Source organism: Quercus robur, chromosome 9 (assembly GCF_932294415.1).
Source record: "Quercus robur chromosome 9, dhQueRobu3.1, whole genome shotgun sequence".
In the NCBI taxonomy this organism is placed as follows: domain Eukaryota; kingdom Viridiplantae; phylum Streptophyta; class Magnoliopsida; order Fagales; family Fagaceae; genus Quercus; species Quercus robur.
In genome coordinates this window covers 16647661-16663477 of record NC_065542.1, presented here as the reverse complement: position 1 = coordinate 16663477, position 15817 = coordinate 16647661, and the positions used below count along the sequence as shown (strand labels likewise).

At 36.3% G+C, this 15817-nt stretch overlaps 1 protein-coding gene across 1 annotated transcript; it reads left to right on the top strand.

The window, feature by feature from the left end:
* The first annotated feature begins 10673 nt into the window (after positions 1-10673).
* LOC126698332 (uncharacterized) lies at positions 10674-15817 on the top strand. The gene is made up of 5 exons (XM_050395481.1): positions 10674-11086; positions 12220-12481; positions 12585-12781; positions 13669-13856; positions 15299-15817. Exons 1-5 carry the CDS (start codon positions 10980-10982, stop codon positions 15583-15585), a joined length of 1041 nt encoding a protein of 346 aa, XP_050251438.1. The 5' UTR covers positions 10674-10979; the 3' UTR covers positions 15586-15817.

The window sequence follows — 15817 nt, the reverse complement described above, 5'->3', positions numbered from 1 at the left end:
TGTATATTCTACGTTGACAGTGCAGGTTTGGTTGGCACTTGGCACTTGTCCATTTGATATCCTTATGTGTATCGGGATTTTCAATTTTTTTTTTTTTTTTTTTAAGGGAAAGTTTGAACTTTGAAGGTATTTATTTAGTCTAAAGTTTTTATTTTTAATTTTAGGTTCTAGTAACAGGACTTAGCACATTTGTTAATTGACTATTTTAGAAGAAAAAAATTATGAAATTATAAAAATGATAATTATTTTTTCTTTTCTTATAAAAATATTTCTAAAAATATTTCTTAAATCAATACTTTAAAAATATTTGTTAATTTTTTCCTTAATTTTAATTGAGCTAGAAACATGAAATATACTACTCGAATTTCAACATTTGTTGAAGTGATGCCACACAATTTGCATGTGATTAAAGAAATGTAGAAAGCAAAATATCCCACCTAACTAGGTCCAAATTTATAATATACCTAGCCGCTAAAGAAGTTTGTCTCAATTTTAAGAGGTTCATGTGAAAGTACATCAAACAACATTTTGTTTTTATCAAAATAAATATATAAAAACAACATTTCATTTTGTAACGCTTCATGCTTTTCTTGTGATTGACCAATGATTTTCGTATTGCCAAAAAGTAGGGATGGCAAAAAGTTTACTTGCCCCGCTTGACTTGTTTTACCCAATTGTGTATCTACCCCCCAAATGAGTGATGGGGCGAAGATCAGTAATTGGTTTTGCTCGCTTTTTCAACGAATATATATATATATAATATATAGCTCAATTAGATATAGAGGTAAATTTTTTTTCTCCGTGCTCTTTTCTGTAGCACCCCTCCCCTCTGACTGTCCCTATCCTACCTTTTAAAGAAAATCTTATCCTGTTTTCCCCAAGCCTGAGCTCTTGTCTAGTTGTGATACAATGAAGGACTCGGACCTCTTTACTCACACAGAGAATACATGGATAGATGCATGCCTTGAGCTCCTTCCAAACCAATATGACACAAAAAAAAAAAAAAAACACACACACACACACACACACATCCTGGGTGCTACTAGGAAAGCGCATTACCTATAAAGTCGTAGGCACATCCACAGTCTCCGATGTGGTGAATAATGTATGGAGACCAATTTTCCCAATCCAAGTGAGTCGACTAAAGAACAATACCTTCATGTTCCATTCCCATCATGAAGCAGATATGAACAATGCTTATCACAGGAGGCCCTGGTCCATCCGAGGAGGACACTTGGTCTTAAAGCCATGGAATCCTTCTCTCAAATGGCAAGAGATACCCTTCACATCATCAACATTTTGGGTACAAGTGCATGGCCTTCCAAAGCTATGGAGATCTCCGACTACTTGGAGAAAAAGCCAGGAACGTTATTAAGGTTAACCTTGCCGGAGAGGGCGGTGGATCCTAGAAGAGGTTTATACGCATCTAAGTCGAAATCAAACTCAATTGACCTCTAATACTAGGTATTTTTCTGCCCTGACAAAACCTACCCCATCTCTAGATTAGCTTGAGATATGAAAAGTTGGCCGACGTCTGCTACCGTTGTGGGATTATTGGTCATAAGGCTCATACATGCCAAGGAAAAGTGTTCTTCATCCAAAACCCTTTCGGACATGAGTTCATTAACTAAGGGCCATGGTTGAAAGCAAAGAATTGTACCATACCGTTGGAGTTATTCCACAAACCCAACCGCCTCGCTCGACCTGTGTCACCCAACAGAGCTAGCCTTGATGCAACAGAACCTCAAGCAGCCTTGCCAGCACATCATGCCACATCAGCAAGCTAGGACAAAGCACACATTCCCAACCAAAGCAGTGTACCTCAGGTGTGTAGCACTAGCGAGGCAGAGCTGTACTAGACCACTAACCTGTAGGAAGGTACATCTGAGGGGACCAGCACTCAACAGCTAGTGTGTCCACCCACACACGTATACAAGCCTTCCTTTATCCCCTTTGAGCCAATCACTAACCCTAGCAAGGTCCACACCAATCCCATCACAATACCCAAATATCACCAACCCACCCCACCCAGATAGACAACCCAAGCCCACTATTCCCCCTAGGATTCGACCCAACCATTTTTAGCCCAAACCAAAGCCCATCACCCCAAGCTGAAATACAACCTAAAAAGAATACTTCCCTGTCCCAAGACAACGCCCTTTCTCCCCAAATAGTATCATCCCAATCAATTTCACCGCAAAAGCAATCCGAGAACCTAAATGTCCCTCAACTACCCTAATCCCCTCCGCCACAACAACCTCAAGAAGAAAGCTCTAACCCAAATCCCACACACAAAAGAAAGGTGACACGGCTAGGGCTCGAAGTTTTTGCCAAAAGAGTCAGGTTTGACGACCACGACCTTAAAGCGGTATGTCTCAATCCCAAGACAGTCATCTTCACCCCCAAATTAAGAATGGACCATTTTACTCTAGAAGAAAGGCTGCTAGATGAGCCTAACCCATCAGATCAATGCATCCTAGCTCCTCAAGGTGAGCTCGTCAAGTCTAATTTTGCCTTTTTCTGCTGCTCCCTTCAAAATCAAATCATGCTCTGTTTTTACCTCATGCTTTGTTTCTACTGTTATGGTCGAGGAGGCGGGCCTTATCAAGCCCCCAACCTCCCCATGAAAATCCTAGGCTAAAACTATCGCGGTATATGCAATGCCGCGATAATTAGAGCCCTTAAGGCTCATATAAAAGGGAATAGCCTAGATATTGTTTTTCTTAGTGAAACTAAAGCTTCTATAAATAGGATGAAGGAAGTGCTAAGATCAATACATTTTTTTGATATGTGCGTTGTTGAGGTCAAAGGTGTTGCAGGTGGTATTTGTGTCATAAGGAAATCTGGGCTCTCAACCAACCAAGTGGAGTATGACAAAAATCTCATTGCAATCAAAGTGTTTGATGCTCTCTACAAATGGCTTATGATGGGGTTCTACGGCCTTTCCTACCCAGCCAAGAAACAAAAAGCCTAGGAGAATCTAATAGCCCTTCTAAACTCCTGTTAAAGCCCTTAGGTCTACATTGGTGACTTTAACTTCACCATTAATGATAACAAAATTCTCGGAGGGAACAGACGTGAGGACTCCTCGACCACAAATTTTTTGAAAGAGTTGATCTTTGAGTTCGAAGCTATTGATCTGGGTTTCTTTGGTAACATTTTCACGTGGGCTAGAGGAAGATGGGGAAGCTTCACCATCAGGAGAAGATTGGACAAAGCAATTGCTAGTATATCGTGGCACCTAGCATTCCCAAAGGCTGCAGTAACTCATTTGGGCACTCTCGAGTCCAATCACACCCAATTCTATTAGATACCAACCTAAAGGATAGCTTTACCCATAGACCATTCTGGTTTGAAGCCGCTTGGATAAGAGACAATGAGTGCAACTTTGTTGTGGAAAAGGCTTGGAACGAGGAAGCTTGTGGTCTAGCTTTCATAAAGCTTTACAAAAAGCAAGCTAAAACAAAGGAAACACTTTGAAAGTGGAATAAAGAGGTGTTGGGCACTGCCAAGTCATGATTAACCTTCTTATGGATAGGATTACTGAAGTTCAAAAGAGGCTCCAATTTGAGGATAATGGCAGAATTAAGCAAGAACTCCAATTAGAGCTGTCAGAATGGTTCCTTAGAAGTGAAATCCTATAGAAGCAAAAGTCCCATGAGCTATGGCTGAAAGAAGGAGATAGAAACACAAAATTTTTCCACCTCTCCACCATTATAAGGAGAAGAGGAACAATATCGATGCAATCAAAACAAAGGAAGGCAGATGTGTTACTAGCTCAAACCATATTAAGCATCTTTTTTTCTCATCTTTTAAGAATTTGTTCATTGAGGAAAATGTGTCCTTTCCTGAAAACCTTGACAACCTTATGACAAGTTGTATTACTGAGGAGGAGAATGTTGTTCTGAAGAAAATACCAGCTCGAGATGAGATCAAAGAAACTTTGTTTCAAATGCAAGACCTAAAAGCCCCTGGCCTCGATGGTTGCCCTACCTTGTCCTATAAAGAATTCTGGCCCACTGTGGGGGATGCAGTAACAAATGCTGTCATATCTTTCTTCACACATAGAAGCTTGCCTGGAGAAGCAATTAACTCACTGATTGTTCTTACCCCAAAAACTACCAACCCAACATCAATAAATAGCTTCCATCCTATAAGCCTCTGCAATGTCATATACAAGATCATATCCAAGTTGCTTGTTACAAAGTTAAGACCTTTACTTCATAAGATCATCTCCCCTTGTCAGTCGGCTTTTATACCAGGTAGATGGATTGCAAAAAATCAGGTAGTTGTCCATGAGCTCCTCCACAGTTTTAAAGTAAGGAAAGTCAAATATGGTTTTATGGCCTTCAAGCTCGGCCTCTAGAAAGTTTATGATAGGTGCAACTGGAAATTCATCCAGGCTGTGTTCACCAACCTTAGGTTCAATTTTGTCTTCACCAATTGGATTTGAATCTGTATTTCATCGGTATCCTTCGAAGTCTTGGTTAATGGAGGCAAGTCAGACCAGTTTAAGCGAACCAGAGGACTAAGGCAAGGCGACCCACTATCGCCATATCTTTTTATTCTGGCCCAAAAAGTCTTATCAAGAATGTTGGATAATGAACTTAGAGCTGGTAACGTTAGTGGCGCTAAACCAAGTGCAAGAGGGCCTGCAATTACGCATGTTATGTATGCGGATGACATTGTCCTTTTATCGAAAGTAACAAGGAACGATGCAAAAAGGCTAGTTGATTGCCTAGAAAAATACTATACATGGTCAGGGCAGAGCATAAACAGGGACAAATCTGGGATTTTCTTTTCAAAGCACACAGACCCTAATAGCAGATAAGCCATAAAGCAACATCTCCATATGAAAAGGCTTAATAAAGATGCAGTGTATCTTGGAGCACCAATGTTCATGTCCAGATTGCCTTCAAAAGACTTTAAATTTCATCAAGACAAAGTGGAAGCTAAGCTATCAGGGGAGAAGCAGATGCCTCTCTTGGGCAGGTAGATGTACACTCATAAATTTTGTATCTCAAGCCATACCCACCTACACTCTATTGTCTTTCAACATCCCTACCAAAATTTGTGACAAATTGGATTCAATCTCTAGAAGGTTTTGGTAGAAACCCAAAGAGAAAAAAGGAAGTTTCATTACCTGGAAAAAATGGGATAAACTTTGTCAGCCTAAATGTGTAGGAGGCCTTGGCTTCAAAAAATCCAAAAAGTAAATGTTGCAATTCTAGCCAAGATAGTCTGGATGGTAGCTTCTGGCAAACAAAGCCTTTTTATGGAAGTTTTGCGATCGAAGTATAATGTCAAAGAGGATTGGCTTAGAGCAGAACCTAGGAAATCTGCCTCGCCCACTTGGAGAGCAATTGAAAAAGGAGCGTGTTTCCTTTTGGGAGATGGCAAATCTATCAATGTATGGGATGATCCTTGGGTGCCTTGGATTAAAGGTTTTAGGCCGAAACCTAGGATTGATGACTATCTTCAACTCCCAATCAAGGTGCATCATCTCTTAGACCACACATCAAAAGCATGGGATGAAGATATGGTGATAGAAATCTTCTCATCAGAAGCTGCGCAAGCCATCCTTACCATCCCAATCCCAAACACCCCCAGGCAAGATAGACTCATCTAGCTGCCCGACTCCAAAGGATCCTTCTTTGTAAGGTCTGTACATCAAGTGGCTTTCCCCAATCCAGTGACGACAATCAAGATATTTCTCATTGGAAAAATATGTGCAAAGCAAGGCTTCCAGAATGGCTGAAAATGCCATTATGGAGGATTGGAGCCAATGCCATCCCTACAAGGGAAAACCTCTATAGAAAAATCCAGCATATAGACCCGTCCTACATTCTTTGTGATGAAGATATTGAGAGTAGCATACACCTTTTCTTTTACTGTCATTTTGCAAGAGCTCTATGGGCAACTGTAGGATGGGATCTTAGGATTGATTCTGCATCGCTTGCATCTGGCAAGGACTTCCCGAAACTGATCATTAACCCTCCAAATGCCTCTATGAGATTTGGAAATCAAGAAACTTCAAGCTCTTTCAATAAGATCAAGCCAATCTGACAAAGGCCAAACTAAACGTGCAAGCAAGGTATCAAGAAATTTCCAAGGTATTCTCCCCAATCATCCACCGCACTCCGAGGTCTGGAGCTACATTCTAGACTCCTTTGCCTCCAGATCACATCAAAATTAATGTGGATGCAGCTTTAAGCTCCTCTAAGTCTACTAAGGTCGTTGTAGCTCGGAATCACCTAGGTGAGGTGCTCTTTGTGTGAGGGTAAAGGTCACCACCTCTGCCACCCCTTGTAAGCAAAAGCTTTGGCTTTCCTATGGGTAGTCCAAATCACCATCCAAAATCATTGGTGCTCTATAATTTTTGAGGGAGATGCAAAAATCTGCTTTGTCGCTCTCCACCATCCTGAACTTGTCCCTAATTGGAATCTAAACACAATCATCAACAACATTCGTAGCCTTTCTTCTGGTTTTTCATCATGTCTGTTCTACTGGGTTTGAAGGGACTGCAACCCATGAAGCTGCGAGATATGCATTGAACTTCATGCACCCGTTTTGTTTTTCTAATGGTAATCTCCCCCCAGCCATTGAGGCAGCTTGTAAGGAGATACCACTGCATGTTTTCCTCCTTAGTTTTCTTTGAATGAATATGTAGTTTATCAACCAAAAAAAAAAAAAAAAGCTCAATTATCTATATATATATTAGATTATCATCTAACAAAAAGTTGCTTTCTCTTTCTCTTAGCACTCTCACAAATTACATATCTTTAGGTTTTTTTTTTTTTTTTTTTTTTTTTTTGTTTGTTAATGTTGAAGCTACCTCATTAGACCATTCACAATAAGGTTGCTAAAATGACTATTTAGTCATTTTAGTAACCAAAACACTAAAACACACTATATAGCAAAGATGTTAAAGCTAAAAAAATTTGAGTGATAGCTATAGTGAGTTGCTAGAGATAACAGCTCATTGTAGTTGAATGGTATAAACAAAAAATATTTTTTTATTCCCCACAAGCTCACTTCTCACTCCCACACACATATTTTTTCTTTTCTCTCTTTTCTTTTCTTTCTCCTCTCTCACTTCTCCTCTACTCTCTCCTCTCGGCTCTGGCTCTAGCCCATGTGAAATCGGATTGTGGACATTGGTGTTGAGGTGGGATCAAATTCGTGGGTTTGGGTTGCCGATTTTGTGATTTGTGAAGTGAGATCGGATTTGTGGTTTTGTGTTTTGTGACTTACTAAGTCTTGGTATGGTGTATGGGTTTTTATTAGTTATGATATGGGTTTGAACTTTGTGGTAGTCAGATTCGTGGGTTTGGCCATGCTCGATGGTGTTCCCATCGGTGTGCGGTGTTGGCGTTCTAGGTTGGTGTTCTAGGTTCATGGGTACGGTGGTGGGTCCCTTCAATCTCAAATCTTCTCTCTTCTCTCACTCTCATGGGTTTATGGTTAAGTTGATTTTGGAATGGTTCACAGAGGGTTCACAATGGTTGAATTTTTGTTGGTTTTTTTCTTTTCCTTCGGTGGTGGTGGTTGGCAATGGCTGGTTGCAGGTTGCTATTCGTACCACTAGATGTGGCTTTTTTTTTGTAGGATATATTATTTGATTGTATTGTTTATATAATTATAATGTGATGTATGTTAAAATAAAGCATTTGATATTAGGTATATTAAAAAGTAAATTGTTAAAATACATCAAATGACTTTTTAAGTTGGTAAAAAGTAAAAACTAAATTTTTTTTTTGAGAGTCAAGTAAAAACTAAATTGTATTGAGGCTTTTGGTGTAAATGCGCTTATAATAAAACAACCCCAACAGGCCAGACCACCTACCTGTCCACTCCCACCCCCATGCAGTTTTTGTCTATCTCAAAGAGTGAGAGAGGACAAAACATAAAGGGGACCCCCTCGATTAGACTCCATCTCATTTTGTTGTCACTTGCATAAAAGGGTTGGAAGGATAAAATCTAAGGACATTATTTATGAGCTACCCGTACTTATCAACTTTATTTGGGAATATACTAATATTCACTCTTAAATTTTTTTTAAAAAATTATAAAAACATACTATACAAAACCTGTATCTCTCTCTCTCTTTATGTCTTTGTGTCTTTGATTTTACCCAATAATATAATCAATTAATTCAGTTTTACCTACAAATATTTGTATATCGGATTCCATTCATTCGGTATATTAACGATGTTGACCTTTCATAACTGGAGCTAAAATAAAGCATCCATAATTCATTATAAAAGGAAATGAACTAATTAAAAAAAAATCGTGTTTTTTAAGATTAAATAGATATGTAGAATCTTCTCCCAAAAAAAATATGTAGAAGATTAAAAACAGGGCAAGGTTTCCTCAAAAATAGCTTGGAGCTCAACTCATTATATGACGGTTTATAGTATTGTTCACATGTATTATTTAAGCGAGTTATATAACTTATTAAAAATTTCTTATAACTAAAGGTAAAAAGAAGACAAATGGTATTTTTAACCACCATATAGGGGGTTGAAGGAAATTTCCTTCAATCGGTGTGAAGGTAATTTTTTTTCCTAAGAAAACCAATGTTATCATGTTTTGTTTGGTAACATTTCTTAAGTGAGGGAAAAAAACTGTAGTTTATAACTTGAACAAAATTTAGTTACGAATTTAGTTGTAACTTTAAACTATAACTTTACTCAATAAAATAAAAATTACTATATATTTAAAAATCTAAATGTTGAATTGCATGTTCTTTACTCTCTTAATATACATGTCAAATTTTGTGTCAATCGGATATTATTTACTATATGATTTATAAGTTTATATTTTATGCATAATTTTAAATTACAAAAACTTTAAACAATTTATTGATTATATATCTATTGATATTTAATTTTCTAGAAATTTTGCAAGCATAGAGATTATAAGAAGAAAATGTAATTCAATGGTAGATTTATCAAAATTTATCTCCAATAAAAAGATACTTAATAAGGTTGTAGCCTTAGGCTATAACCAATTTTATAGCTAAATTTTGTCTTTATAACTTTATGGACAAAATTTGACTACAAACTTGGTTATAGCCTAAAACTATAACTTCACTCAATATCTTTTTGTTAGATGTGAATTTTGACAAATTTATCATTAGATTACATTTTCTTTTTATACCTTCCATACTTGCAAAATTTATAGAAGATCAAAAATCAATAATTGTGTTATCAATCAATTGTTTAAATTACAAGTTTTTATTGTTTAAAATTATGTATAAAAAAATAATTTTATGGATCATATAGTAAATAACATTCGATTGGCACAAAATTTGGCATGTGTGTTAAGAGCGTAAAGAACATACAATTCAACGGTTAGATTTTCAAATATGTAGCTGTGTTAATTTTTTAAATGAAATTATAGTTTTAGGTTACAACCAAATTTGTAACCACATTTTGTCATAACTTTATATATGTAACAAATTAAATCCTATATTTTTTATTTGAGATCATTCAAACCATATACTTTTAACTTTGCCAAAAATAAACCTACACTTTCATTAGTATGCCAACTAAAACCCTCCATCTCACTTTTTTGACTATAAAAAATGGTGGCATCAATGCACACAAAAATTGCATTGTTTTCTCAAAAGACACAATTTGGAGGAATCTTCTCCAATTCATTACATAACTCTTTTTTTTTTTTTTTTTTTTAAGAAACAAACACACAGACATACACACACAAGGCAGAGAGAAAGGTGCTCTAATAAAAAAACACATCACAACTCCACTCAAAAATCATAGTAACTTTTAAGGGAGGGTGGGAGAAGTTATACGTTACATAACAATTGATAATACCATATACATGTATTATTTAAACAAGTCACAACACACATAACTCATTAAATATGTCATCTTAGTAAAAGTACACATAAATAAGTATATCAATTGTCATTCAATGGGATGGAGGAGTTTTCCTCCAAATTGGTTTGAAGATAAACATTTTTTTTCCCTTTTCTATAGAAAAGTAGACAATGATAGTGTTTTTGAGAGAGAGAGAGAGAGAGAGAGAGAGAGAGTTCATAGTTTTGTCAAAGGTGTGGTATTTTAAACGGAAAAAAAACAATGTAATTTTTTTTATGCATTTTGTCATTTGATTTTCGTGTATAATTTAATGTATTGGAACGTGAGTTATTGATTGCGATGGCAATGAAAGTGTAGAACTTAAAATAACAAAATAGAAATGATGTTATTTACTTTTGTTTCTCAAAATTATATTATTTACTTAGTTAAAGTTCATCCAAACAAGATTATTTATATACTAAATAAATTAAGAAAAAGTTAATGAATGTCTCGATTATATTAATTTAACAGCTTTTTATATTTTCAATAAAAATGATATAAAAAATTTCTTAAAAGGGTTTATTAACAACTAACCTAATGGCATTAGTCAACAACACCAGATAAGTTACACCTAAGTAACACACATTATCTATATATATATTTTTTGAGAAACCATATATATATATATATATATATATATATAAAGATAACGTTTTACAATATATTTTTAGGCCCAAAAAGTAAAATGACGAACAGCATCAGATGTCCACGCGTCACCTCGTGAATCGCCTCTAAGATCAGCACCTCACGAGATTCTGCTCTCTCTCTCTAATTGAATTGAATTTATGATACAAAATCAACAACCAACCCACACCACCACTACTACCATTCACTCTCTACCAAAACAAACACCCCATACTATTAACTTCTCAACTCGCTCCCTCCAACCCCAACTCACTCACTCATTCATTCACTCCCTCCAACTCGCTTCCAAATCCGAAACCCTCTGTCTCTGATTCCATGGAGCTCAACAACTCACACTCTCATTGCAACCCTCATCACACTCCGTTGATTCTCTAGAAAAATCTCCACCGAAGAAGAAAAAAAAAAAAACCTTTTTCTCTGTTGACTTTTTCCCATTTTTCGACGAATCGGATGGCTCGGCTTCATTGGACTCTGTTCCCCTCCTCCTCACTCCTCCTCCTCCTCTGTCTCCTTCCTCTTCTCCACGCTAGCACCGGTGACTCTGATCCGATTTACAGGCAAGTTTCTTCGTTTTCACTGTCCAATTTTCCATGGTTTCAGTAACTTTTAATATTTGAATTTTAAGTTACTTTCACTGTTTGATAAGGAAGCTAGGTTTGGTGATTTTATAGTTTGTGTAGTAGCTGTGGTAAAAAAGTTATAATTGATTTCTTTTACCGTCACAGTAAACCAAAAGGTACATTTGGTTTGGTTTTTGAGATAGTTGATAACTGCTGGTGTGGTATCTAGAAGAAGCTTCAGTACGAGTATGAGTATGAATATGAATATGACTATAGCTGCATTAACCTATGGTTTAGCTAAATTTTGTTTGATATGTTATAAGGCGATGCGAAATTGATCTATTTTTGATGATTTAAGATATGATACTTCCTACTATGTAACGATTTTAGATGGCGGTTTTTTTTCATTAGTGGCACATAATAAACTTGACTTAAGGTATCGAAAGACGAACGAGATATAGGGGATCCTTGTATCCTATAGTCTCCGAGTGTTATTAGAATGATAATTTTTGTCGTCTGTGTTGTGATAATTCAACATGCAATTTGGTGTTTTTTCTAATGCTTAGTGTGCACGTGTCGCTGCTTGTTAGATTGAGTAATTTTTCCCCTTCAATTAGTCATTTGGTGCTTTGGGGTGGAACTAAAATTTCAAGAATGAAGGGGGGGCCAATGTGGAACTAAAACGCTTGTATGTAGTTCCGCCCTTGCTGGTGCTTATTAAGTGTTGGCATTTTATGGATTGTTGTCTTCTCATTGTTAGTTTGTTTAGTCTTTTGAAGTTTAATTGTAAATAGAGGCTTTAGCAGTTTTTTAAATTAAGTGATTCTAATGGAGTTATAACGAGAGAGAGAGAGAGAGAGAGAGAGAGAGAGAGAGAGAGAGAGAGAGTTGGGAAGGTAATGAGACAAATAGAAGCAAAACATGTAATAAAAATTTCCCCTGACCATTTCTTGGGACCTAAGAAGTACCGATGTACTCTACAAGTTGGAAGAATTAGCATCTACACGGTTTAATTTGCTAATGGGGTTCGGGTAATTTGCTTATGTGTACCTTTTTTTTCAGCATCTTAGATTTATTATGGTTATAATTTTTTAGTATTACAATCGTTGTTATTGTCGCTGGTTTTCTAGGGCTTGCGTGGAACAGTGTGAGAAAACTGGATGTGTGGGGAAAAATTGCTTCCAACATTGTAAATTCTCATCTGATGGAAAATCTATTGATGGTCCATGGTATCTGCAAGAACCACTTTATCTGAGGTGGAAACAATGGGACTGCCGCAGCGACTGTAGATACAACTGCATGCTAGCTAGGGAGGAAGAGAGAGAACAACTCGGTCATAAGCCTATCAAATATCACGGGAAATGGCCATTTCGGCGTGTTTATGGGATCCAGGTTTTTACAATTGTGTTTGAGGAGCACAGTTTAGTTGTGAAATGGTTACCTTGACTCTAGTTACTTATGTTTTCTGTAAAATTAAAGCCATTCTATTTTTCAGGAACCTGTTGCTGTTGCCCTGTCTGCCCTCAATCTTTCTATGCAATTTCATGGTTGGCTATCCTTTTTCATCCTCTTATACTACAAGTTGCCTTTGAGGTCTGATAAGAGGACATATTATGAGTATACTGGCTTGTGGCATATCTATGGGATTTTATCAATGAATTCCTGGTTCTGGAGTGCTGTTTTTCACAGTCGGTAAGCAGCCCCTACCAAATATCCTTACATGTACTTATTAAAAAGAAGTCCATTTATTATTTGAAGTGTGATCATAGATCCCTATTAAGTTAAAATTAAGTTTTTTTATAAAACTCATATAAGACCAACTATGCTCTAGGGTACTGAATATTTATCCCAAAAAAAAAAATGCTCTTTGTTTTTGAATGTTGGGAAATAACAAATAACATGAGCTTGATTTTGAAAATGATAGAATAGTGGAGAAGATACATGTAGCCAACTACGGTAACTCTATCAAGGAATCATAGCTGATTGCAAAATTTTGGGACTAAGGCTTTGTTATTGTTGTTGTTGTTATCATCTGAAGCATGTGACTTGCGTTATAATTTTCAGAGAAAAGCTCTTGAAGTGGGCTCTAGGTTTCTTCTTAATGTCACTGCTAGATTTACATTCTAATTTGCCTATCCAAAAAAAAAAAAAAAAAACTTCTATTTTTACATGATGATGTATGTTTGTGCCTAAAATCATTCAGGAAATAAGGATAAATCTAGTTGCTTTGCACAATGGTTAGATTATAGTTGAACTCAGTTACTTACCATATTTTACCTATAAAAAAAAAGATTATAGTTGAACTCAGTTTATTATTCACTGTACAGCTTTCTTGATGCTCTATGAAATGAAGTTGGTTATGTTTCACGGTACAAGAGTTCTAAAATGGAGATGGTCTTGTCCCCAATTTGTTTTCATACATGAAAGGCCTGGAACCTTTCATGTTAGAGGGAAAAGCATATATGGTCCTTTTCTTTGTCACTCCTTTTGTTTTAAGCTTACAAAGCTATTTATGGTAAGAAAGAAATTATTTTTATTGCACTACGCTGTTAACTGTTTGTTAATTTTATTATTTATAGAGATGTGGAGTTGACAGAGAAGCTGGATTATTCATCTGCTGTGGCCCTACTTGGGTTCAGCCTCATTCTATCAATACTCCGAGCTTTTAATGTGAGAGATGAGGCTGCAAGAGTCATGGTTGCTGCTCCACTGATTGCATTTGTGACAACACATATCTTGTATCTGAACTTCTATAAACTTGATTACGGTAAAGTATTTTCCAAATAGTCTCCCTCTATTGAATGATGTTCCGGTGACATTATTAATATGGAAAACTATTGGTACAGTTATGTAAAATATGTTTTTTAAATATTCATTGCATATGGCTTGGTTACTCTACCCACAGTTTTAGAGTTTCTATTCAGTGGAGATTGCATCTTTGGAAATTGCTATACTGGATATTTTAACGCACAGTTTGATCTAACAAAGCCTTATTTCAACCATTTGGTATTGGTGCTGCTTACTTTTGTTACTGCTCCTCTATCTCGGTCTATTTTTCCTGCAAAATAATTTCTTCTATTGTAGGCATTGTTTTTGTCCTTTCTGGTGCTGTTGTTGCTCTTTTATTACACAATTCACACTACTTTGTTTGGCTGTCTCAACTTTTCCTGAATTACTGAGATACCCCTAACTACTCACGAGTGGATTTGTATTGTCATGTCTCTCATCATCCATATCAACAGCCTAGCTTAAACTAATTCTGATATTGCAAGCTACCTATGTGAGGAAATGTGTTGTTTAACTTTCTTCAATAGAGACACCCTACAGAACACAATCAATAATTTTCTTCATGAGGCTACCTACGTAATTATATTCGTAATCTCAAGATAAATGATTCTGGAAATTGAATAGTCAAAACAGATTTCTTAGTATGACTTTTTATTTTTGAAATGTTTAAAATATGTTTCTATATCTTGGAGTTCCCTGTGAATTGGATCTGTAATACTCTTATGCTAGGACATTATAACTGTGAATTGTCAAAATATCTTTTGCTCATGTTATTTAATCCTTCTACTCACAAAAATTATCTCATTCTTTACTTATATGACTATATCCATGCAAAATTCACAGAAAATTCAATCTTTGGACAATTGACTGTGTAATAGACACTAACTCTGTAATAGACACTAATAACATTTGACCAATACAAACATATTGCTTGGTAGCTCACCAAGGAATTGAATGAGTCAAACTTCCCAGAAATTGTCTTATTTGATTATCAGGAATTGAAAACCGACAGTTCTCACATATTCAAATTCATGTGGCCGGTGGCACATGCCACTAGTGTTAAATGATATAGAAGCAAATTCCAACTGTCTATCAGTAATAGTTGAAATAGAGTTAGGAATAGGTTTTTGAGATGAGTAATTATATGTAACTGACTGCTTTGAGTTCCGCAATGAACTAATTTCTATCGAAATTCTACAAAAATTTAATGTATCTGCCTCTTTTGAAGAACTAGTATTCACCTATCAACAAAGTGTAGAAATAAAAATATCTTAAGAGATCAATGCAACATGCCTAATTACTTACCTAAAACAGGAGAGGAGTTATGCTGGAAATTAATTTGTTTTAGTTTGAATACCTACGTCATATGACATAGTCAAATGCGCTATTTATTTAGTGATCTTACACAACATCATTTTGCAGGTTTGAATATGAAAGTGTGTGTGGCCATGGGTGTGGTTAAGCTCCTTGTATGGGCAATCTGGGCTGGTATCACTCGCCATCCGTCCCGCTGGAAGTTATGGTTTGTGGTTGTAGGGGGAGGCCTTGCTATGCTGTTGGAGATATATGACTTCCCACCCTACCAAGGATTTGTTGATGCTCATGCTCTTTGGCATGCAACCACCATCCCTCTATCATATTTGTGGTGGAGTTTTATCAGGGATGATGCGGAGTTCAGGACATTGATTCTCCTCAAGAAGATAAAATAGTGAATATAAATCTAATGCTTGAGCGTTTCAGATGGTCAATTGCATCAATACATGACATGCTCACTCCTGTAATTACATCGAAACATGTTCACTTTTTCCTACCGGGTATGCATTTCTTTGAAATTGCTTACCATGATAGGTCTCCTTGTCTTGCACTTTGTTTTGTAACATTCAAATTGTTTCCATATATTAAGTGGGATACTTTTCTGTATTGGAATCCAAATTTCCTCTT